The sequence below is a fragment of the Phyllobates terribilis genome, unplaced genomic scaffold, assembly GCF_046119375.1.
Source record: "Phyllobates terribilis strain yellow unplaced genomic scaffold, ASM4611937v1 Scaffold_3__8_contigs__length_932513732, whole genome shotgun sequence".
NCBI lineage: Eukaryota > Metazoa > Chordata > Amphibia > Anura > Dendrobatidae > Phyllobates > Phyllobates terribilis.
The window spans coordinates 206,038,709-206,063,306 of record NW_027362763.1 but is presented as its reverse complement, the minus strand read 5'-3'; the positions used below and the strand labels follow the sequence as shown (position 1 = coordinate 206,063,306).

The window sequence follows — 24,598 nt, the reverse complement described above, 5'->3', positions numbered from 1 at the left end:
TCAGCACCCTTACCATATATATTAACCCACAGGGAGATGCACATTTAAATATTAGATATAATCTTCCTATAGACCAATTATGTCCTGCAAATGGGTTTTGTGAGACAGTATTAAATATTTCCAACACTTTGCCTGTAAGGACTTCTGCTATATACACATACCATCACTAATTTGCTTACACAGTAAAGTTGTTTTATAAAGTCAGCAATGGAGCAAATGATTGAAAAGGTATCAAAAATGAATACGTAATCATTTTGTCCAGCACAGATTTATAGAAATACTAGAGAAGAAAGCGTTAAGCAGTTACATAAAAATGAAATGTAGTGGGTCTGTACATACGTGTTTTTTTTTTCTAAACACTGACACGAATATAATTAGGGCACTACATTAACAGCGATACAATAACATTCTGCAATTGAATGTGTGGTGCCTTATAAAGGAATCGCTTCAAAACATGGAGCACAAATAAAAAAATCACTTTTAAAGTGTGTGTACATAAAGGTAAAAAAAAAAAAAAAACACTATACACAAGCATGTGTCACACACACACACAAAAAAAAAAAATCAGTTCCCATACACAGCACCAGGTAATAAATGAAAGGCTTCCTCATGGGTGAGAAAGAATTTTTAAGTCTGAAAACAAAAGACGTAAGCCATCAGTCCTGAAGCAGGCCAAGAATATAGAAATGAAGCCTAACTGGGTTCATTCCTTGTCCATTCTTTAAGAAAAAAAAAATTATATACACATTTTAGATGACTGGTCAGCTGTCAGAGTAACCCTACATGAACTGCAAGTATGCAATGGTCTTGGGTAAACTGGAAGTAATCCGTCCTCAGCTCACACTTTGTCTTTGTGTTTTACTTTGGAGAGCCTGCGGGATGTTCCACTCTTGTTCAGTAATTTTAGGACACGGTCCTTGTGATCAAGTACTTTAAGCATGCAGTCCCGGGATTCTGTTATCTGATCCATCACTAGTTTACAGCGCTGCATGTTTCCCTGCAGAAAAATGAACAATGAGTAAATGTTATTGCGATCCGATCACTGTTTGGAAAATGCGGAATGCTAAAAATTAAAATTCAGCAGCACACAAAAAAGATTCTGCAAAGTACACAAAGGACATCCTACAAACAAAAGTTCAGATGACATGTCTTTAATAAAGGACACCATCAATATTGTGTTTTAGGGGACCATGCCGATCTCCAAATAAGTGTAATGGTCCAAAGTGGTCACCTTTGGCTGCAGAACCAATTACGACCCAGCCATAAAAATGTTTTTTTTCCCCAATTCTGCTAGGAAGCATAATGTTTGCAATAATTTATTACATAGCCTCAAATATTTTGTAATCATTGGAGGAAATAAGCATCCGATGCATAACATTTTTTCTTTAAAAGGGATTCACCACTGGACAACTTTAATGGCTTAAGTGTGCCATAGAAAACTAAGAAACAAATAGAAAAAAAACAAATACTTACCTCCCAGATTGGCGCCTCATGATTCCATCAGAAGAACAGAGTCAGTCCGGGAGGCAAGTATATGTTTTTTTTTTTTTATTATTTTATGTGGGGCACTTTAGCTGTTAAAGGGGTTGTCCGGTCTCAGAAGAAAAGTCTGCAGTCAGGCTATATAACTGCTGAATCGTGAGCGATGCCCACACTTTCACGAATCCCCTGTAATCCTTGTGCAAGTGGGTGGCCATTTGTATACTCCTGTACTTCTCTCAAATGTTCTTCTAACGAGAGAACCCACTTGAGACCAGTCGGCACATGGCCACATATAGGAATATTATATAAGTGACCATACAACGTCTCATTTCGGCAGTCTGCATCCACAAGGACTGCAGACTTTTCTTCTGAGACCTGGACAGCCAATTTAAAAAGGAGTTAACCAGTCAAACCTCAAAAAGAAATAACTATGTCTAAAGGCAGGGACTCAAAAAAATTCTAGACCAAAACATTCTGCTGATAGCTTAGAAACCTCAGTATACACAAAAAAGCACTGTACCTGTATAAGTTCATTGATCCTGTGTAAATCATCATCTGTGGCGGTTTTCTTTTTAGGAATCAGACCTTCTTGTAGCAAAGTTAGACGATCAAACACATCCTGCTCTAGTTTAGTCTGAAAGGGAAGTGTGTGGATTAATGTGCGTGGTTGAATTAAAAAAGGAAAAGAATATAACAACCGTTTCCAAATTGCGACACTTACCAATTGGAGAAGCTGGGCAGCACAGAGATGAGTCTTCCAGCCTTGCACACGGCAAGCAATCCCTTTCTGGTTGGCAATCTCCTGTAACGTCAACTTCTTCTCTTCTGCAAAGAAGTGCCACATTAACATCAGCTTTTGATTAAAACAGTCGCTCTGCTCCTACAGCGCCGAGCTGAAACTTGCCTGACACAGATAACTGGTAATTTGGAGTCTGGACCTCAAGAGGTGAAGAATTTATAGAATAAACACAAGTTCTCTACATTACTGTAACTATGGATGTATGTGCACACTACAAATGAATGCAGAGGAATTTCCCACTTTAGCCAAATAAAATGTACATTAATTCTGCTTTCTCCAATTACTTGCCTTTGACCCGTACATCACTGTAACGCTGGAAATGATGATAAGCGGCTTTCCACGGATTGCGGTAATGGCGCAGAAGTGTAATGGGAGGTCGAGGTTTAACTGGGACATAACGTACACCTTCTTCATCTAAAAATAAGAAAAGAAATGCCACAAGTGGCTCATATTAGCTCTGCACATTGTGTACTGTAAAGGTCCATATAATTTCTATTTGTTTTTGCACACAGATGTCTGCTGTTCTTGAGACAATTAGATCTCAAGACACGACCACTCGGCACTTTTGTATGATAAAAAATGGCAGGCAATACCTATGTACTCCTTAGGTGGGGACTTTCGTTTCTCTGGACGAGATGTTAACGGTTTTATGTGACATCTCTCCTCATCTGTACTGTTGGTCTCCATCATATCACCTTCCTCCGTGGATATAACATGCTGCTGTTTGCGAGGCTTTTTACGGGGAGAAGCTCCCGGTGGTAATTCACCAGCAGGAACAGAGATGTTATTGGCCAACAAAGCTAGTGGGGAAGAGATAGATCCTGACGTCAGAGGAGGTACTGCTGGGAGAAAACAAAAAGCACCATGTGTGTTATACTTAGTTCAGAATATTAAATTGTAGAAAATACTCAAATTAGAAGGATCCTGTCATGTTGTACATGCAGTCTAATATGTAAACAGTACAGTATAGAGAAGGAGAAGCTGAGCAGAACGATATATAGGACTGCAGGAAAAGATTCAGTATAAGATGTATTTTATTCAGTGAAATCCCCAGTGTCTGTATGAATAGGAGTCCAGGGAGCGGTCCTACTAGTGATTGACAGCTATCTCTGCACACACAGTCATACAGGGAAGACCGTCAATCACTAGAAGGACCGCTCCCTGGACTCCTATACATACAGACACCAGCGATTTCAATGAATAAAATGCAAGTTTTATTGAAACTTTTCCCACAAAAATGTATATTAATCTGATCAGCCCTTCCTGCTGTATCGCAGCCTGGCTGCAGATCGGGTACCATTTTTAAATGTAATAAAACTAAAGGCTGCCTTCAAGGTAGTACAGGGACTACTTTAATAATACTTTATATTACATCAAATGAAAATATAGGCAGATATTGATCTCCTATGCTGCACTATTTCAGCTTTTAACTAACTACAAGAGACGTCTCTATTGAGAGAGATTTATAAACACAATTGGGCCAAAATTTTACATGATTGCACTGAAAATAATAAATGTTAAGTCTTATGGTCATTTCTTACTTGTTCAAATCAGTTACAACAGCTTATCAAGGAAGGTAGTTAAAGGAAGACTGTATACCTGAAATTGGCCTTGCTATGTCCATTGGTTCGGCTTCTTCCTTCACTTTGGCTTCAGGGGGGACAGCTGCTCCAGAAGGTGCACTGCTCAGAAGAGGTGGAGGTGCTGATAAGGTGGGGACAGCAGCTGGGGGAACGTGAATGCTGCTGGGGAGCGGTCCAGGCACAGGTTGAGATGGAGGGCTGGGTACAGCAGCTGCAGGGTGATGAGAAGAAGGGAGCGATGCAGCTGCACTCGGCTGCTCACCACCTGTGCCTGGATCCCCAGTCACTCCTGGTGCCACAGAGATGTGAAGTTCAGCTTTAGGCTTCGCACTACATTGTAAGAAATAAAAAAAAATAAATGTACTGCATATACATCTAGATCACATAAAATACATATATACATACGGTACAGACCAAAAGTTTGGACACACCTTCTCATTTAAAGATTTTTCTGTATTTTCCTGACTATGAAAATTGTACATTCACACTGAAGGCATCAAAACTATGAATTAACACATGTGGGATTATATACTAAACAAAAAAGTGTGAAACAACTGAAAATATGTCTTATATTCTAGGTTCTTCAAAGTAGCCACCTTTTGCTTTGATGACTGCTTTGCACACTCTTGGCATTCTCTTGATGAGCTTCAAGAGGTAGTCACCGGAAATGGTTTTCACTTCACAGGTGTGCCCTGTCAGGTTTAATAAGTGGGATTTCTTGCCTTATAAATGGGGTTGGGACCATCAGTTGTGTTGTGCAGAAGTCAGGTGGATACACAGCTGATAGTCCTACTGAATAGACTGTTAGAATTTGTATTATGGCAAGAAAAAAGCAGCTAAGTAAAGAAAAAAGAGTGGCCATCATTACTTTAAGAAATGAAGGTCAGTCAGTCCGAAAAATTGGGAAAACTTTGAAAGTGTCCCCAAGTGCAGTTGCAAAAACCATCAAGCGCTACAAAGAAACTGGCTCACATGAGGACTGCCCCAGGAAAGGAAGACCAAGAGTCACCTCTGCTTCTGAGGATAAGTTTATCCGAGTCACCAGCGTCAGAAATCGCAGGTTAACAGCAGCTCAGATTAGAGACCAGGTCAATGCCACACAGAGTTCTAGCAGCAGACAGGTCTCTACAACAACTGTTAGGAGGAGACTTTGTGCAACAGGCCTTCATGGTAAAATAGCTGCAAGGAAACCACTGCTAAGGACAGGCAACAAGCAGAAGAGACTTGTTTGGGCTAAAGAACACAAGGAATGGACATTAGACCAGTGGAAATCTGTGCTTTGGTCTGATGAGTCCAAATTTGAGATCTTTGGTTCCAACCACCGTGTCTTTGTGCGTCACAGAAAAGGTGAACGGATGGACTCTACATGCCTGGTTCCCACCGTGAAGCATGGAGGAGGAGGTGTGATGGTGTGGGGGTGCTTTGCTGGTGACACTGTTGGGGATTTATTCAAAATTGAAGGCATACTGAACCAGCATGGCTACCACAACATCTTGCAGCGGCATGCTATTCCATCCGGTTTGCGTTTAGTTGGACCATCATTTATTTTTCAACAGGACAATGACCCCAAACACACCTCCAGGCTGTGTAAGGGCTATTTGACCAAGAAGGAGAGTGATGGGGTGCTACGCCAGATGACCTGGCCTCCACAGTCACCAGACCTGAACCCAATCGAGATGGTTTGGGGTGAGCTGGACCGCAGAGTGAAGGCAAAAGGGCCAACAAGTGCTAAGCATCTCTGGGAACTCCTTCAAGATTGTTGGAAGACCATCTCCGGTGACTACCTCTTGAAGCTCATCAAGAGAATGCCAAGAGTGTGCAAAGCGGTCATCAAAGCAAAAGGTGGCTACTTTGAAGAACCTAGAATATAAGACATTTTCAGTTGTTTCACACTTTTTTGTTAACTATATAATTCCACATGTGTTAATTCATAGTTTTGATGCCTTCAGTGAGAATGTACAATTTTCATAGTCATGAAAATACAGAAAAATCTTTAAATGTCGGTGTCAGCGGTCGCGTGACCTGTCACATGACTAAATGACGTCATGGAAGGTCCTTCTACCACCGCAAGCAGCCGAAGAGCCAGCAGCAACGCCAGGAGCAGACAGGGGGCCATCATAAGGTAAGTATATGTTTATTTTTTATTTTAATTATTTTTAAACTACAGGTACTATGGTACCTGGGTCTGGATGAGAGTCTCCTCTTCTCCAGACCCAGGTACCATCCGCGCATTAATCGCATAAGATGTAGTCATGCGGATCTTATGCGATCCAATGCAAGTCAATGGCAGCGAAATCGCACTAGAATTCGTCTTGCTGCGGTTTTTACCGTAATGCAAATTCGCAGCGGAAATTTCCGCATGATGTGTACAGCACATGCGGATTTGCATTGCAGTAAATGGCAGAAAAAAAATATGCCGCAAAAACGCATTAAAATCGCTTCGTGTGCACATAGCCTTATAATCACACAAATGTACAACCCATTGCCCCGAGCCCATTTACAATATACAACCAGGCCACCAGAAGATCCAAAGACAGAAGAGCTCAGAAGTTTCCAAGTGAGATCCAGGCAAAGGAATGCCTAGATTTAAGTCTACTTCTAATGTAGATAGAAGGGGTTTTCCAGTAGGTACTAATTCTCCTTGCAGAGGTCCAGAGGGTAAGGGTTGGGCAGTTGCTTACATAGGTAGTAGGGGACAGTTGTCCGCTTTCAACAGGAGAGCTCGTTTACGTGTATATAAAGTGTATTCATTACATGCCAATTGAATAATAGTTCATTGAAACATGAAATTACCCAGCAGGCCGAGGGGAAGCAGAGGTGCTTCGCAGAGTGCTGTCATGCCGAGGGCTTACTGCATCTCCTGGGTGAGGGGGAATAAGGCTTTTACGAACAGACAACCTGTTAGTGAGAATTAAAAAAAAAAAAAGGAAAAAAGAATATATACATGGCAACAAATGCATCATAATATGACCATATCCAGCAGAGGATGCCCCCTCCCTATTAACTTACCCATCAGTAGCAGGCTTCTTGCGCAAGATGCTAGGTCGTGGCGAGGAGCCCTGGGCAGGGGCACTACCAATACCTGGACTTTGATTGTGACCCTGCATGACTGCAGCACCTGGAGGTGCTGTAGTAAAAGCACTATTTAGGGGATTGGCAACTATTGTGGCTCCTTCTGCAAGAACAACTACAAAGACAAAAGGAAAGAAAAAACACAAATTAACCTACGTAAAACAATATATTCTACCTCATCACAACACATATGCCAGAGGCTATGTAATTCATGTACAACAGACAACTGTGCGCCTTGCAGTCACACTAACAGCGTGTTTTATTTGAAACCAGTAAAGCTTTTTTTTAAAATGAGTAAATTAAGTCATTAGAAAAGAAAGACAATACATACCAGAAGGTTTTGCATCACTTGATGCTTGCTGAGAGTTAACAGAAGGTGCCTGGACACCCTGAGTGGTGATGGACCCTGAAGGATGAATTCCTTGGCTGCTGATGGGAGGAGGTTGGATTCCCTGGGCACCAATCGGGGTAGCTTGAATTCCTTGGGTACTGAAAGGTGTAGGCTGCATCCCTTGTGTGCCGACTGGTGCCGGCTGAATTCCTTGTATGTGACGTGTGTGAGATGTGTCTACATTTATCAGCTGCATAGGGTTCAAATGGACCGTGGAAGCCACAGACTGGGCTGTGATGGCAGAATTTGGAGCTTGAGCTGAAACTAAAAAGTAAATGCAAAGATTATTCTACACGATTGGTTCAGTTATACATCATTATGGCTAACAATTCATAAGACGCACCACTGGTCGCAACAATGGAAGCTACAATTAATTTAGAATATAGCTCCTTAGAGACATTTATTCAGATGCTGATGACTATATGATCAGTGAGTTTTATAAAGGGCTATCAGTTTTGGAGAAGTAAGTTAAAAAAAACAAACAAACATTCATGTCAAACGACAGATCTGTGACCCATAAGAAAGTCCTGATGTACAACCAGCTGTTTTACATGTACTAACCTGGGTATTGACGAATGGTAGATACAGAACTGGTAATAGGTGTGTAAGTGTGAGCAGCCAACGGATAGGCAGACTGGGGATATGTGGGTAGAAAATATTGCAACTGCACTGGTACAGGCGGCCTGTGAAAGGAAAACAAAAAGGAGAAGGATTTTAAATAGGTTACTATATCAATGGCCAATTGATAAAATTCCCCTTCCTAAGACTAAAATAAGAACCAAGTCTGAATGTTATTGGACATTTAGGTAGAAGTATTCATTACAGTTAGAATCAAGCAGAGTTGAGCAAAAAGATTAGCAGGAACTGGTCCAGGAGCCACATTTGATGTTGCAGGGCTAAAGGCCTACAAACCTCCTCCTACCTGCGTCGACATCATTATGGCGTGACACATGAATTACATTGTGGCAGTATATTAACCAGAAGATGTGACGGAAATGTTGGCAGTTAGGAGAATTATCGCAGGGATGTGGCTCGACAGCCACTGACTACTGATGTAACAATTAGACCAGGGTCCTGCACATGTAGGCCAGTTGCCGCCATTCCTGTGTCATTCTTGTTGGTATCCAACTTATAGGCCTTTGATCTCTCAGGTTTCCTTTCACTACTGTCCATTTCTAGTAGTTCCTCCTTTTCTATAGAATTTGCCCTTATCACAAAGTAGGTCAGTTTCTGTCAGGTGATCTCGCATTCCAGGGACAGCTCTGCATTTATCCGATCAAGAACATCTTTGTTGGTGATCCTAGCTGTTCATGGGATTCATAAAATCTTCTCTAGCACAACTCATAGGCATCAATTTTTCTTCTGCCTGCATTTGTGAGTGTCTATGTCTCAGCCATATTTTGCAATTCGGAACACAATTAAAAGTAATCAGTCTGATGGTAACAGATGACCTTGCACTTCTATTTTTGGTCCACGCTCACCATGGACTCACGTCCCAGTGCTAATAAACACTTGATCTCTGCTGCCGTACCACAACTGTATTTAATGAGGGACCCAAGGAAAACTAAGCAGTCAGCCACTTATATTTCTTCAATATTGATCTTCATGTGGCCTTCCTTGATGGTGGTAGTCATGACTTTGGTCTTCTTGATGTTCAAGTGAAGTCCCATCTTCTTGCTTTCTTCTTTCAAATTCAGGACCAGCTTCTTCAGGCCCTTCTTACTCTTTGCCAGCAGGGTTATATCATCGGTACATCTCAGATTGCTGGTGTTTCTTCTGCCTGTTTTCACCTCAACACTCGAATCATCCAAGACCCTCTTCCTGATGATTACTTTTGCATAAAGGTTGAAAAGAAAAGGAGAGGACGCATCATTGTCTTGTGCCTTTTTGATCTTGAACCATTATGGCCATACCTGGTTCGCACTGTAGCTTCTCAATCATTGTAGAGTGACCAAGCTTCTTCTGATACTCCATTTTTTTTTCTACGATTCACTTCACGCTTGCGAGGTTTTCACAGGTTCTTCTACTCTTATGAAATTCAGCTTGGATGTCAGGATATTCTCTATCAAAGATGTTGCGCAAGTGCTTAGAAGCAACTTCAGATCTTCTGGCATAGTGCGGTCAATAGGACTTTTGGGACTAGTTTGAGAAGTTCTGTGGTGACACCATGAGTGCCAAGTGTCAATGCTTTATTGTTTTGTAGCATCCTCAGCACAAAAATCCACTTCCGCTTTCCAATTGGTCTGGTTCTGGTTTATATCTGCCCACGCTTTCTTCCTGATTGTCAGTGTGGTACTAGTATATTGTACCTTTATGTATTCTTTACATCTCTACTTGATGCCCTCTTAGTCACCAGCTTCATTCCCATCACAGTCTTTCATGGTTGTTTGGGGTGATCAGAAAGGCTTCTTACTTGTTTCACCATAGCAAAAAATTGACTAGTACAGCCCTTCTTATAGGCTATAGGCTTCCTCGAGGTTCATGCATTAAAGAATATGTTCTTGTCTTACCTGGCATCTCTTTGGGAGTATAAATTGATTGCTAGTAAGAGAGGCCAAGGCAAAGGACAGGTTTGAGATGAGGCAATCTGGAGAGTGGTTGCAGTTAATCAAGTCCCAACACGAATTGGCTTAGACCATACACACACTGTCATATTAAAAATCTGTGTTTTGGCACTCATCTACAGATACAAGACCATATGGTTTCTTTTACCCCCCCAAATACTCTGATCTTATCTGTTATTAGCACATATGACAAAAAGAGGATTTGGGGTACTTACCGTAAAATACCTTTCTCAGAGCCTTCACTGGGGGACACAAGAGACCATAGGTGTATGCTGTTGCCACTAGGCAAAAAAAAATTACCTCCACCTCAGCAGGCTACACCCACCAACTGACATGAAGCTAATCAGTTAATGAGAAAGCAGCAGAAGCAACATGAAGAACGTAAACCCCAACATAGGTACAAAAGGGGCGGGAACTGTGTCCCCCAATGAAGGCTCAGAGAAAGGGATTTTACGGTAATAATCCAAAATCCTCTTTTCTAACGCTTCACTTGGGGACACAGGAGACCATGGGACGTCCTAAAGCAGTCCCAAGGTTGGGAAAGGAGAACAGAAGAATGGCCAGAACAGGTCTAGGTCCAGGAAACTGCCTGTAGCAGAACCTTCCTACCTAGGCTCGCATCAGCTGAAGCATAGTTATGCACTCTGTGGAACTTCGAGAAGGTCTGCAAGGAGGACCATGAAGCAGCCTTGCAGAGCTGCGACGCAGACGCCTGATGATGATTGGCCCGGGAAGCCTATCCTGTGCCCAATAAGCTTCCAGGATGGCAGAAAGGATCCAGTGGGAGTTTGTGGCTTTGGAGGTCAGAAGACCTCTGTGGTGACCCTCAGGAATTATAAACAGTCGGTGCGTCTGAAAGATGTCACCCTGGAAAGATAGAGACTTAGAGCTCTGACAAAATGCAACTTGTGGAGAGATTACTCCTTAGGGTGAGTTGGAGGAGGACAGAAAGATGGAAGAACAAATGTCTTTGTTAAGGTGGAAGGGGGAAACCACCTTCAAAAGAAAATAAGGAACAGGACAGAGCATCACCTTGTCTTGATGAACAAGAAAGGACAAAAGGCAGGAAAGGGCCACCAGCTCCGAGACGCATCTGATGATAGCCACTAGAAAAGCAACTTTCCAGGAGAGCAAGGACAGACAACTCGAAGAGGTTCAAAGGGGGAACCTTGAAGAGCGTTCAGAACCAGGTTGAGGTTTCAGAGGTCCATGGGAGGACGATAGGGAGGAACGAAATGAGCAACTCCCTGTAAGAAAGTCCTGACTTGGGAGCAGGAAGCTAGATTCCTCTGAAATAGGACAGAAAGGGCAGAGACTTGGCCTTTAAAGAGAGCCGAGTGACGGCCCCAACTCGAGAACAGACTGGAGAAAGGCCAGAAGGGAGGGGATTGAGAAGGACATGGGGGCCCTCTGGTTGGCTTTGTACCAGCGAAAAAAGGCTTTCCAAGTGTGATGGTAGATGCGGGAGGATGAGTGCTTTCTTGCTTTGATCATATTCTGGATAACCTGATCAGAGAGGCCTGTATCTTTCAGGACTTTGGCTTCAAAAGCCATGCCGTTAAATTGAGAGACTGAATTCTAGTGGAAGAGGGGACCTTGGGAAAGGAGGTCTGGAAGATCCGTAGTTTCCACGGGACATATGCGTTGAAATTAACCACTTTTGCATAGAAAGCTCTTCTGAGCCACAAGTATGACTGTCATTCCTTCCGCCTTGATCTTCTGGATGAGCTTGGGGATCGGTGGTACAGGTGGAAAAACGTATAGAAGGTGGAGCTGCAACCACAGGAGAACCAGGGCATCGGAGCCGATTGCGAGAGGGTCACGGGACCTGGACACAAACTGAGGAACCATTAGGTTGACGACAGGCGTGCCCCACCTTTGACAGATCTGCCTAAACACTGATGAGTTCAGGGACCACTCACCTAAGGAGAGGCCCTGACGACTTAGGAATTCTGCGGCCCATTTGTCCACTTCGGGAATGTAAACTGCTAAAATCGAAGGCAACCTCTGTTCGGCCCAAACCAGAATTTGAGAGACTTCTGACTTGACAGATCTGCAATCCCTGGAATATCCCCAGGGACAGATAAAGGGTGTACAAGAGGAGTGCTGAGCTCAAACAACAGAGCCTACGCGTTCCGAAGAGTGCCGAGTCTGTGACAAGGAGTGAGGTCCTGGAGAGGCCGCAGGTGTGGAGATATAGACCTGTAGGTGTGAAGTAGTTGGCGTCTGGAGGTAAATGCGGCTGAGCAGGGGAGAATAGGCGGAGTTCAGGAACAAAATGTGCGGAGAATTATGCTCAGACAGGCACCTCTAAAGAAGGAGTGTGAGGATTGGCTGGTAAGCAGAGGATGTGGCTGCAGAAAGCGTGTGGAGAAAGGCCACACAGAGATAGAGAGGAAGGAGTACGTGGCTGTGAAAAGTAGGTCCCAGTGAAGCTGGGGCCTCGATTTGAGAGGTCACCCGGGAGAGAGAATGAGGGGATCGGAAAGTCCGCGGAAGGTTGCTAGCGCCACGGCAAGGAGGTGAGCCCTGTGCTATGAAAGATCCGGAGACCTAGAGCCAGGGAGTTTGATTAGGCCAGGAGACCACCTATTACTCTTTATTTTTTCTTCTGCTGTAAAGACCTGGGGAGGATGGGGGGGTACCTGTCCTAACGCAGTCCAGACTTCTTCTACACAGTATGGAAGAGGGCCCCTCAGGGGCCCTGAGTCTTTGAGGGGACACTGGAAACGGTCCACCTCGCTATGGTAGAAGATTGGCCTGGGGTAAGGTGGGAAAAGACCGTCCTCCTGGCCACCCCAAGACACTCTTGATGGGAAGGGGGGATTTGGTCCTGCTGCGTAGACAAGAGTGGATCAGACCACGGTCTCTAGATGGGAAATCAGAGTGAGCTGTTACACTCTGTTGCCCGTTTTCGCAAGAAGAGCCTGAAAGAAAAACAAGAAAAAATTAGAAACACAAAAACTGTCCCTGAAGTAGAAAAGGGTCTGAGAGCATACCAGTCTCTGCCTCCTACTGACATGTTTCGTGGTGGTGGGGTGTACACTGCTAGGGAGGAGCTAATTTTTTTGCCCAGTATCAGCCTACTAGAAGCAGCGCATACACCCATGGTCTCCTGTGTCCCCCAATGAAGTGATAGAGGAATCACTGCTTTATAGAACAGCAAAAGAAAAGGAAAGTGAATGTAGAGCCATTGGTTTACATGTAAGTAAGAAGGAAGAGGCTACAACACACCTATTTTCACTCCTAGCCTCCATTGCCATGGGATTGGGCGAGGCTCTGTGACCAGGAATAGGTATCAGATTGCTTCTCTCCGGTCCATAATCTGACTGTATCCGGGGAGAAGTGTGAGTTATTTGCTGTGGGACAACCTTAGCTGGAGGAAAAAATAAATATGTGGTTAGATTGAATGCATAAGTGTCATGGGAAAAGAAGCAAGTTCATAAAATGGAGCCTTCAGATAAAGAAAGCCATTTTCAGGATTTTGCCTTTATTTTGTGTATATTTTGCCAATTTTATATTTTGTTAGAATACAATCTTGTTGGTTTGTACCTGTTTAATTCACTACTGAATGAGAATAGCAAACTATTCTGGCTGTTTGAAACCCCTTTTAATTATGTTACTACAAATGTATTAGAGTGCTGAAAGGAGAGCAAGAAAGAACGAAGTGACTTACCCACAGGAATGTTGGAAGCAGTCACTGCTGTAGCATGGGAAGAGTGAGTTGGCATGGTCATGGTGACAATGGTGCTGGTAGGAACCTGTGTGTGGGCAGCAGAGCCTGTGCCAGTGATGAAGCAAAAGAAAACATTTAATATAGTGCAACTACAAGTATTGTGATCAACCTCATCTTTTACCCCCCACCCCATCTCTCATTAAGTTTTCCTTCTCCATCTGCACACTTGCTGTGTGCTGCACTATTCCTGGTGTGAAGATGCACTGTGTGTATTTAATCAATAGGATGCAGATGCGGCTCCGCTCCTCGCATACCATGCAGACGAAGAGAGAAAAGCTAACTGCAGCTTCATCCTCCTGCTCACTGTGTACTGTTTTAACAAATAACAACAGAGCAGAGGAGGAGGCCACAGGTTGCCATAAGATTCTCATACTCATGTATTAAGGTCTAAGTATAGACCACATAAAACTGCAGATCTCCTAACCTGAATTTAGCCTTATTTTTGAGTTTGGGTCAGACTAGTGCTCAGTTCATACTGGGATGTTCTAAACCGGCGGTAAAAATATACCAAATTAACATCACAAAGAAACATTAAGCCATTTAAAGACTAAATTTTTTTTTTTTTTTTATAATTTGTCCAACATGCAAAGTTATAAAACTTTCCAAATCACTTTGTTAGGAAGTTTACTTTCATAGCTGTAAAAGAAAACAAAAATAAAAGTTGCATGTACATGGCTTCCAAACAGCTGCTGTTCCCAGTCTATTTGTTTGCCTTCAGCAGCACTAATATCAGAATGTACTCATTTGGAGCACAGACGATGAGTGTTGTGCTTATCAGATCTATCTGCTGCATCAGGCTTATAGCAGAGAACATAGGTGCAGACTCTTGGCTATAAGCATCTGTCCTCCAAATGAGTACATTCTGATATCAATGCAGCTGAAGGCAGCCAAAGAGAAAAGCAGGGGTATGGAAGACACTTGCATATGATTGTTTTTTTGTTTTTTTTTTTACAGGAATGAAGACAAATCTCCTAATAAAGTAATTTGCAAAGTTTCATAACTTTGTATGCTGGAACAAAATAAAAAACTAATGGTTCTTTAATATGTTAATATTTACTAATGATTTATGCTAAAATGAATTATAATAAACATTACCTGACGTTGTTACAGATGGCAGAGTGTTTGTTGCCAAAATAGGAGCCACAGTAGCAGCAGCCACTGGATTTCCCGTGCCAAAGAGAGTCTTCTGCCAAAAAATATAGTACGGAATTTGTTAAAAAAAATTCTTAACAAACAACACTCTGTCTAACACTAAAAGTTACAGAAACAATGTAATACAATGCCTTCGAGTGTATGTGCATCTTTAGCCTGGTTGAATTCTGCATGGTTTCTTTTACTTTCATGTTGGGAAAACTGGGTGTATGCGACCCTGCCAGTTCAGAGCTCAGCGGGGAATCTCTGTAAAGCATGCGCTCTTATCCTCTTCTAACCTATCTGCCTGGGCAAGCTGTGATTTCTAGGAGACTATGTGGCTCAAAAGTCTCTTAACAGACGTACGACATAACGTAAGTGAATAAATAACTGAGTCTAATCAGAATGTCTCTACAGAGAACAAGTGCAGGCTAGAGAGAAGGAACATGCCTATAGGATAAGACTACATGTAGGTTATGCTTTACAATCAGCAAATATGGATTTATACTAGAGTATGAACTTACAAGGGCTTGTCAGAGTAAGTCCTGGGGCATTACTCATATAGGTCTTAAAAACTCAAGCGTTATTAAAAATGCAAAATGATCTTATGTATTTTTACATAACTGTAATGGACCAAGCACTCAGTTTACAGTACCTGTGCCATTGCATGCAGCTGTTGTTTCTGGGCTCCCAATGCAGAATGTGTGGGCAGCGTAATGCGTGTTCCAGTGTCACGCACCTGGGCAGATCTCTGAATGCTGATTGTCGCAGGAGGAGGGTGCTGCTGAATTGACAAAGTTGGTCTAGGTAGGAACATTAGAGCAGAAAGACAAAACGTTCAGTGATAACCACAATATAATATAAAAAAAAAAAAAAAGGACTTCTGGCATACCTTAGAACGGGTTCTGCTGCGTGAGCTGGAGTGGTGGTGATGACTGGGGACTGTGCTCGGGTAGCAGAAACTGTGGCCACTACAGCAGGGGTGACTGACGTTGCTGTGGTAATTGGAGGCCGTGACTGCACAGAAAGGCAATGACTTTAGCAGAAAAACTAAAAATATACACTTTTTTTTTATAACTGCACATCATTACACTGTTTTCAAGGGGGGTGGCTGCATTTTTAATAATGACGAAATAAAAAGAAAAAACTTGCTAATACATTCCAATGCTGTGAATGTATAGGAAATTACTCACATCTTCAAATATTTGATATATACAAAAACCAATTCCAACAAAAAAAGGGGAGGGGGTGTAATATGGCCAAGATAGAGATCCTAAAGAAAGATTACTTCCAATAAATAACAATTTAATAATAGTTTATTAGTATTAACAACTGTTTTTAATTATTTATTTGCCGTATTTTTTGAACTACACTGCTCAAAAAAATAAAGGGAACACTCAAATAACACATCCTAGATCTGAATGAATGAAATATTCTCATTGAATACTTTGTTCTGTACAAAGTTGAATGTGCTGACAACAAAATTACACAAAAATCATCAATGGAAATCAAATTTATTAACCAATGGAGGCCTGGATTTGGAGTCACCCCCAAAATTAATGTGGAAAAACACACTACAGGCTGATCCAACTTTGATGAAACAAGTCAAAATGAGGCTCAGTATTGTGTTGACCTCCACGTGCCTGTATGACCTCCCTACAATGCCTGGGTATGCTCCTGATGAGGTTGCGGATGGTCTCCTGTGGGATCTCCTCCCAGACCTGGACTAAAGCATCCGCCAACTCCTGGACAGTCTGTGGTGCAACGTGACGTTGGTGGATGGAGCGAGACATGATGTCCCAGATGTGCTCAATCAGATTCAGGTCTGGGGAACGGGCGGGCCAGTCCATAGCTTCAATGCTTTCATCTTGCAGGAACTGCTGACAAACTCCAGCCACATGAGGTCTGGCATTGTCCTGCATTAGGAGGAACCCAGGGCCAACCGTACCAGCATATGGTCTCACAAGGGGTCTGAGGATCTCATCTCGGTACCTAATGGCAGTCAGGCTACCTCTGGCGAGCACATGGAGGGCTGTGCGACCCTCCAAAGAAATGCCACCCCACACCATTACTGACCCACTGCCAAACCGGTCATGCTGAAGGATGTTGCAGGCAGCAGATCTCTCTCCACGCTGTCTCCAGACTCTGTCACGTCTGTCACATGTGTTCAGTGTGAACCTGTTTTCATCTGTGAAGAACACGGTGCCAGTAGCGACTTTGCCAATCTTGGTGTTCTGTGGCAAATGTCAAGCATCCTGCACGGTGTTGGGCTGTGAGCACAACCCCCATCTGTGGACGTCGGGCCCTCATACCACCCTCATGGAGTCGGTTTCTAACCGTTTGTGCAGACACATGCACATTTGTGGCCTGCTGGAGGTCATTTTGCAGGGCTCTGGCAGTGCTCCTCCTGTTCCTCCTTGCACAAAGGCGGAGGTAGCCGTCCTGCTGCTGGGTTGTTGCCCTCCTACTGCCCCCTCCACATCTCCTGGTGTACTGGCCTGTCTCCCGGTAGCGCCTCCAGCCTCTGGACACTACGCTGACAGACAAAGCAAACCTTCTTGCCACAGCTCGCATTGATGTGCCATCCTGGATGAGCTGCACTACCTGAGCAACTTCTGTGGGTTGTAGAGTCCATCTCATGGTACCACGAGTGTGAAAGCACAACCAACATTTAAAAGTGACCAAAAACATCAGCCAGAAAGCATTGGTACTGAGATGTGGTCTGTGATCCCCACCTGCAGAACCACTCCATTATTGAGGGCGTCTTGATAATTGCCAATAATTTCCATCTATTGTCTATTCCATTTGCACAACAGCATGTGAAATTGCTTGTCAATCAGTGTTGCTTCCTAAGTGGACAGTTTGATTGCACAGAAGCTTGATTTACTTGAAGTTATGTTCTGTTGTTTAAGTGTTCCCTTTATTTTTTTTTGAGCAGTGTATAAGATGCACTTTTTCATCCAAAATTTTGGAGGAAAGTGGGGGGCTGCGTCTTATAGTCCGAATCTAGTGTACTGTGGCTGTGGGTGGTGGGGTGGGGGGAGTGGCAGCGGCGGCGGAGCCACCTGTTGCAGCCTACAATGTCCCCACTGCTAAAGAAAATGAATATTCCCATGGGTGTGTGGAGCATGAAATATTCACTCTCCTTAATAGCGGGCGCACAGTGTCAGGTTCCTGCAGCCGCTTGGCAGCCACGCGTGCCTTCTACTAAAGAGCATGAATATTCACCCCTCTCCATAGCCCAGCAGCAGCAGAAGCCACGGCTGGGCTGACACTGCGCACTATTAAAGGTGAGTGAATACTCACTACACCCCATGTCCATAGTCCCAGTGTGGGGAACAGTGAATTTTCCGGCAGCTCATCTCACCATGTGAGGGCACATGGCTGTGAAGTCATGCGCGGCTCACACTGAGATGAGTAGTAGCAGCAGAACGGGAAGCAGCGCTGGAGCAGAGGGAAGGAAGGCGAGTAGTATAATTTCTTTTTTTGTGTGTAGTGTGATGGGCATGAGGGGTGCCACGCATACCAGGATGGGGATGATGGGTGCCACGAATACCAGGATGAGGGGCCAAATATAACAGGAAGGGAGGGGGGGGCATATATACCAGGATGGGGGATATTAGTACAGAAGTGGGGGACATTACCCCTATAACAGTGTGAGTAGCAGACCCCTTCCTCCATAAGTGCATCATGACCACATTTTTTGCTTAAATTTTTTTTTTCCCTCTAAAACCTAGGTGCGTCTTATAGCCCGAAATATATGGTATGATAGATAGATAGATAGATAGATTAATGCTATGATTTAAATCAGTATCAACCTCCTTTTCTGTTTTTAATCATTTTTATTTTTTAATTATATATCATGTTTATACTAATTGGGAGTAATTTTGCTATAGGATCTCCATGTTATAATATTGCCGATGCAATAAGTGATCTTTGGATCACGACAGAACCTACATGTCTGGACAACATGACTATTTCCACTGAGAAACTCTGACCATGCCTTGACACATAGCCCCAGTCTTAAAGGATTTCTGCAGCGCTGCTCAATTCCACATTATTGTGCATATGTTCTACTCATTAGTTTAGGACACGTGTACAATACCTGCCTGATCATCCATGTGTCTGACAAACATCCACTGTGAAGTGAGAAGATCCAAAGAAACATTTCAAATAAAGGGTTGAGCAATCGAGTTTTGGTGCGCGTAACATTTATTTCAAATGTTTCATCTCTTGCAATAAATGTCTAAAACTAAATACAAACAACTCACCTGTATAGGAGGGTGGATGATGTGCTGAGCCACCGACTGGGCAGCTGCAGCAGAGGTCATCTGGTTAGAGGCTGGCCTTAGAACTGTGGTCACTTTGGAGCTGGACATCACAGCAGCTGCAGCGGCTCCTAATTAACAGGTTAATGAGAAATAGAAGAACTGCAAAAGGCTGATTACAAAGGATGTGGTTACTTTCCTGAATATACTACAGATGTAAAAGGGAACCTGTCACCAGACTTTTCCTATATAAAGTAGGGCCTGCACCTGTAAGCCCTATGTATATATGTCTCCTATGCGCTCTCAATAAAACAAAAAATAGCTTTCATATTTTACTCACCTACGGAGCAGTCCAGTCCAATAGGCGGCGCTGTTCTTGATCTAGCGCCTCCTCTCTTCTTGCTTCTTGTGGATGCACATCTTACATCATCCACACAATGTCCTCGGCACTGCGCTCCTGCGCAGGCGTACTACCGAGGGCAGAACAAAGTACTGTAATGGTTATGCACGGAGAAAGGCCAAAGACCACCGGCGCATGTGCACAACAATACCTTACTTTGCCCTTGGCAGGGCAGAGAGAAGTATGCATGCACAGGAGCATGATGGAGGATACTGTATGGATGACGTAGAATATCTACACGAAGCAAGAAGAGAGGAGACGCCAGATTAAGTTCAGCGACGTCCATTGGACCGGACCGCCCCATAGAAGAGTATAATAAAAGCTATTTGTTGTTTTATGGAGAGCGGATTGGGGATATATATACACAGCATTCTAGAATGCTGTCACATAGGGTTTACAGGTGCTGGCCCTACTTTATATGGGGAAAAACCTGGTGGCAGGTTCCTTTTAAAATAAAATCAAATTTACCAAGGCAACTCTCCTTGAGTTAACATGGCACACCCTTATCCATCAGAGTATTTATATTACCTCTTGGGAGATGGGAGGCTCCGATGTGCAGCGGTGGCCCTGGAGCGCTGCTGCGGATTATAGACATCTGGACATTAGTTGCGGTCATTATGTGGTGCAAATTATTAGGGTGTCCCTAAAAAGTGACCAAGAAATAAGAAAAATGTAGGAAGCTAATTAAGAAAAAACATAATATTTGAATGATTAAATGTAAATTATTAATATGGAAATTAATCTGTAACAGACTCAAAGGTCATTTTATACTGAAATATATTTTATTAAATTAAAGAGTAACGATAGAAACAAACAAACAAATTCTTTCTTTGCTTTTTTTCCTAACATTGATACAACATACAGTTACTTACCTGCTGACCACTAATGGTGGCCACAGGGATGGCTGAAGCCTGAGGGAGCCCACTCTCCATTGAGACCGTCACTGGCCCAGATACCTTTGGAACAGCAGACAGAGCAGATGGAGGCGCTGGGGCGATGGGTCTGCTGGGAATAGTTGGCTTCAAAGGCTGCTGTGAAAAGACATCAAGAATGAACTGCTTGAAAAAGATACATTTGGTAAATCGTATATCAAGACTAGATATTAATTTATTATTATAGCGCCATTTATTCCATGGCGCTTTACATGTGAAACATAGCACAAACAATTACAATAATCTTGAACAATACAAGTCGGCGACTGGTACATGAGGAGAGAGGACCCTGCCCGCGAGGGCTCACAATCTACAAGGGATGGGTGAAGATACAGTAGGTGAGGGTAGAGCTGGTGGTGGAGCAGTGGTTACTGCAGGTTGTAGGATTGTCGGAAGAGGTGGTTCTTCAGGTTCCTTTTGAAGGTTTCCACGGTAGGCGAGAGTCTGATATGTTGGGGTAGAGAGTTCCAGAGAATGCACGGGAGAAATCTTGTATGCGATTGTGGGAAGAGGAGATAAGAGGGGACTAGAGAAGGAGATCTTGTGAGGATCGGAGGTTGCATGTAGGTAAGTATCGGGAGACTAGGTCACAGATATATGGAGGAGACAGATTATGGATGGCTTTGTATGCCAAGGCTACGGTTTTGAACTGGAGGTCTCTGGGCAATGGGGAGCCAGTGAAGGGATTGACAGAGAGGAGAGGCCGGGGAATAGCAGGGGGAAAGGTGGATTAGTCGGGCAGCAGAGTTTAGGATAGATTGGAGGGGTGCGAGAGTGGTAGAAGGCAGGCCACAGAGCAGGAGGTTGCAGTAGTCGAGGCGGGAGTTGATGAAGGAATGCACTAATGTTTTTGCAGATTCATGGTTTAGGAATGTGCGGATCCAGGAGATATTTTTGAGTTGGAGTCGGCAGGAAGTGGAAAGGGCTTGGATATGTGGTTTGAAGGAGAGATCAGAGTCCAGGTTTACCCCTAGGCAGTGAGCTTGAGGGACTGGGGAGAGTGGGCAGCCATTGACTTTGATGAATAGGTCACTTGGGGGGGGTTGAGTGAGACAGTGGAAAGGTGATTAATTCTGTTTTGTCCATGTTAAGTTTTAGAAATCTATCAGAGAAGAAGGATGAAATAGCAAACAGACATTGTGGGATTCTGGTTAGTAGGGAGGAGATATGGGGTCCAGAGAGGTAGATCTGTGTGTCATCAGCATAGAGGTGATACTGAAATCCATGGGACTATGAGCTGTCACCGGCCAAATGTGTAGATGGAGAAGAGCAGGGGTCCTAGGACTGAACCTTGGGGGACACCGACAGATAGGGGGCAAGATGAGGAGGTGGTGTGTGAGTGGGAGACGCTGAATGTCCTGTCTGTTAAATATGAGGAGATCCAAGATAGGGCCAACTCTTTGATGCCAAGAGATGAGAGAGTCTGAAGTAAGAGGGAATGGTCCACTGTGTCAAAGGCAGATGACAGGTCCAGGAAGAGAAAGACAAAGTAGTGTCGCTTGAGTTTGGCAGTTAGTAGGTCGTTGGTGACTTTAGTCAGGGTAGTTTCAGTGGAGTGGTGCAGTTAGAAGCCAGATTGTAAGCGGTCAAAGGGGAGCAGGAGGAGAGGCGGGAGGACAGGTCAGAATGGACGTGTTGTTCCAGTAGTTTTGAGGCGTAAGGGAGAAGTAATATGGGGCGATAGCTAGACAGAGAGGATGGGTGTGATCGAGGCATGTTTGGAGCATGGGGGGAAAGACACCAGTTGTTAGTAACAGGTTGAAAAGGTGGGTTAGGGTTGGGATGAAGACTGTGGTGAGGTTAGGGATGAGGTGAAACGGGGTTGGGTCAAGTTCGCAGGTGGTGAGGTGTGATTTGGAGAATAAAGAGGAAAGTTGATCATCCGTAATGGTGGAGAAGCTGATTTTGGAGGAGGAGGGTTTAGTAGATATGAGGAGGGCCTGTGGGGGACTTTAGGCAAAAGCTTTGTCTGATTGACACAAAGTCTTCGGCTGAGATGTGAGGAGAGGGAGGAGAGAATTGAAAGTTTTGAACAGCTGTTTAGGGTTGTGAGACAGGGAGGATATGAGAGATGAAAAGTATGTTTGTTTTGCTGCAGTAAGTGTGGACTTGAAAGTAGTGAGAGACTGTTTGAATGCGATGAAGTGATGTTGGAGTGTGACCTTTTTCATTTCAGCTCAGCAACCCTGGAGGCCCTTCGCAGTTCTTTAGTCAGGTTGGTGTGCCTGTTGAGTGGGAGAGCTGTGGTATGTGTGTGTGTGTGTGTGTGTGTGTGGGGGGGGGGCGACCGAATTTAGAGCAGCTGTTGTGGTGTTATATAAAGTGGCAGCAGCATCTGCATCGTGTAATGAACTTATGTCTGTGTGAGGGAGAAGGGATTCAGAGAGTGAGTGTAGGTCAAGGTGTTTGAGATTTCTGCGACGGTGTGCAAGTTTGTGGTGTGGGGTTTGTGCACCTGGAGAGGAGGAGAGGGAAGAGAATGTGAGTAGGTTGTGGTCAGAAAGAGGGAGAGGAGAGCTAGAGAGGTTAAACAGGGAACAGGGGCAGGTGAAGATGAGGTCCAGTGTGTGGCCATCTTTGTGAGTGGGGGCAGAAGGCAATTGAGCAAGAGACTAAAGGAGGAAGTGAGGGATAGAAGCTTGGAGACAGATGAGTGGGAAGTGTCAATGGGGATGTTGAAGTCATCCATGATGATAGTGGGGATGTCAGCAGAAAGGAAATGAAGCAGCCAGGTGGTGAAGTGGTCAAAGAAGGTGGTGGCTGGTCCTGGGGGGCGGTAAATGACGGCCAGTTGGAGGGGGAGTAGATGCGCACACAGTGCACCTCAAAAGAGGGTAGAGTAATGGAGGGTGGCAGTGGGATTTGTGTGAAGGAGCAGTTATCTGACAGGAGAAAACCTACTCCTCCACCATGCTTGTCGCTGGGGCGTGGTGTCTGAGAAAGATGGAATCCACTGTACGAAAGTGCAGATGGGGAGGAAGTGTCAGAGGGGGTGAGCCAGGTTTCGGTGATGCAGAGGAAGGAGAGAGTTTGTTAGTAATGAAAAGATCATGGATGTAGGAAAGTTTGTTGTAGACGGAGATATGCCACTTTTTAGGAGGCAAAAAGAAAATGAATGAATGAAAAACAACAACTAGCTTTTCTCTGTAGGCTCCACTCCCGGTTCTGGGTTACAAATACTGATGAAACACTGACCAGTTACTGACAGATGAGTAAGGCCTGAAAGGGGTTTTCCCATGAACAAAGTACCATTTTATTAATAGATCTTGGAATTCTAATACTTTCCACTTTCCATTTAGCATTGACAAAACTTTATGGACATGCATAGGTGCAGATTACATGCGATTTTGATGCGTTTCCGCTGCATTTGTATATTTTTTACCTGCAGATTTTCCACATCTAATGCAAGTGTATAGGGAAAATCCACACAGAAAACTCAGCGAATTTGAAACACGCACCGCAGGTCAGTTTACACTGAGTAAAAAATAAAAAAAATACAGTGCGCATGAGATTTATATAAATCCCATCCATGTTGCTGGAACTGTAGGACGCTGTGTTGTTTACAAAGTAAAAATACGCAGAGTCAAAACTGCACCAAAAACTCATAGTGGGAACGTAGAATTACTCTCCCCCCCCCCCTGCCCAGGAGATGTGGTATGATGAGACTATGTTCCTGCACGGTCAGACACAGCCATTACACAGTACACAGCAGGGGCACATTTATAAGATTATCTCAGCACAGGAACATTTTACTTAAACACATCCAATTGTGGAAATTATTATTATTCCAAGATCTATTGATTAAAATTAACTTGGTGGAAAAAACGCCTTCAAAACTTTATTATTGGGCTGTCAAGTGACAATTCCATATAAACCAGTCTTCTTCGCATTAATCAGTAGCCCTTGCACAGAAGGGAGGAGAAAGCTTTAAAACCTTTTGTCGCACACTTTTTTAGAGCAAATACAAATACTTGTGAAGTACGCCACATGGTTCATGTTTTTGTTGGAATTTTCTAGAATTTATAATGTGTTTTTTTCTAACGTTGTTCAAATCCTATAGAAAAGCCTGTGGGAAAAACCCAGAAACCCGATGCATTTGGGAGGGGGGGGCAACAATAAACCAAAAATGCTTAGTAGTTAGCGTGTTTCATATTTCCTATAAGGTTTTAAATAATACTTTGCAGTTGCTAATAAGGCATTTACCATGTCCATTGGGTAGGAAAGACGCTTTAAATATTAA

General features: G+C 43.7%; 1 protein-coding gene across 5 annotated transcripts in view; it reads right to left on the bottom strand.

Annotated features, from left to right (window-relative positions):
• Positions 1-259: 259 nt before the first annotated feature.
• SAP130 (Sin3A associated protein 130) overlaps positions 260-24,598 on the bottom strand; it is a 44,379-nt gene continuing 20,040 nt past the window's right edge. For 2 of the 5 annotated variants that reach the window (XM_073674588.1, XM_073674593.1), the window contains 18 exons: positions 20,299-20,457; positions 19,955-20,069; positions 19,030-19,157; positions 15,651-15,775; positions 15,414-15,561; positions 14,723-14,813; positions 13,568-13,672; positions 13,126-13,267; positions 7,889-8,010; positions 7,268-7,591; positions 6,874-7,051; positions 6,658-6,762; positions 3,881-4,194; positions 2,875-3,123; positions 2,570-2,695; positions 2,204-2,307; positions 2,003-2,116; positions 260-997 (listed from right to left, as the gene is read on the bottom strand). In XM_073674588.1, the coding sequence (XP_073530689.1) occupies positions 839-997; positions 2,003-2,116; positions 2,204-2,307; positions 2,570-2,695; positions 2,875-3,123; positions 3,881-4,194; positions 6,658-6,762; positions 6,874-7,051; positions 7,268-7,591; positions 7,889-8,010; positions 13,126-13,267; positions 13,568-13,672; positions 14,723-14,813; positions 15,414-15,561; positions 15,651-15,775; positions 19,030-19,157; positions 19,955-20,069; positions 20,299-20,457 (2,808 nt within the window). In that variant the 3' untranslated portion in view covers positions 260-838. The remainder of the gene's footprint in view (positions 998-2,002; positions 2,117-2,203; positions 2,308-2,569; positions 2,696-2,874; positions 3,124-3,880; positions 4,195-6,657; positions 6,763-6,873; positions 7,052-7,267; positions 7,592-7,888; positions 8,011-13,125; positions 13,268-13,567; positions 13,673-14,722; positions 14,814-15,413; positions 15,562-15,650; positions 15,776-19,029; positions 19,158-19,954; positions 20,070-20,298; positions 20,458-24,598) is intronic. The other 3 variants (XM_073674592.1, XM_073674591.1, XM_073674589.1) reach the window with 3 other exon arrangements.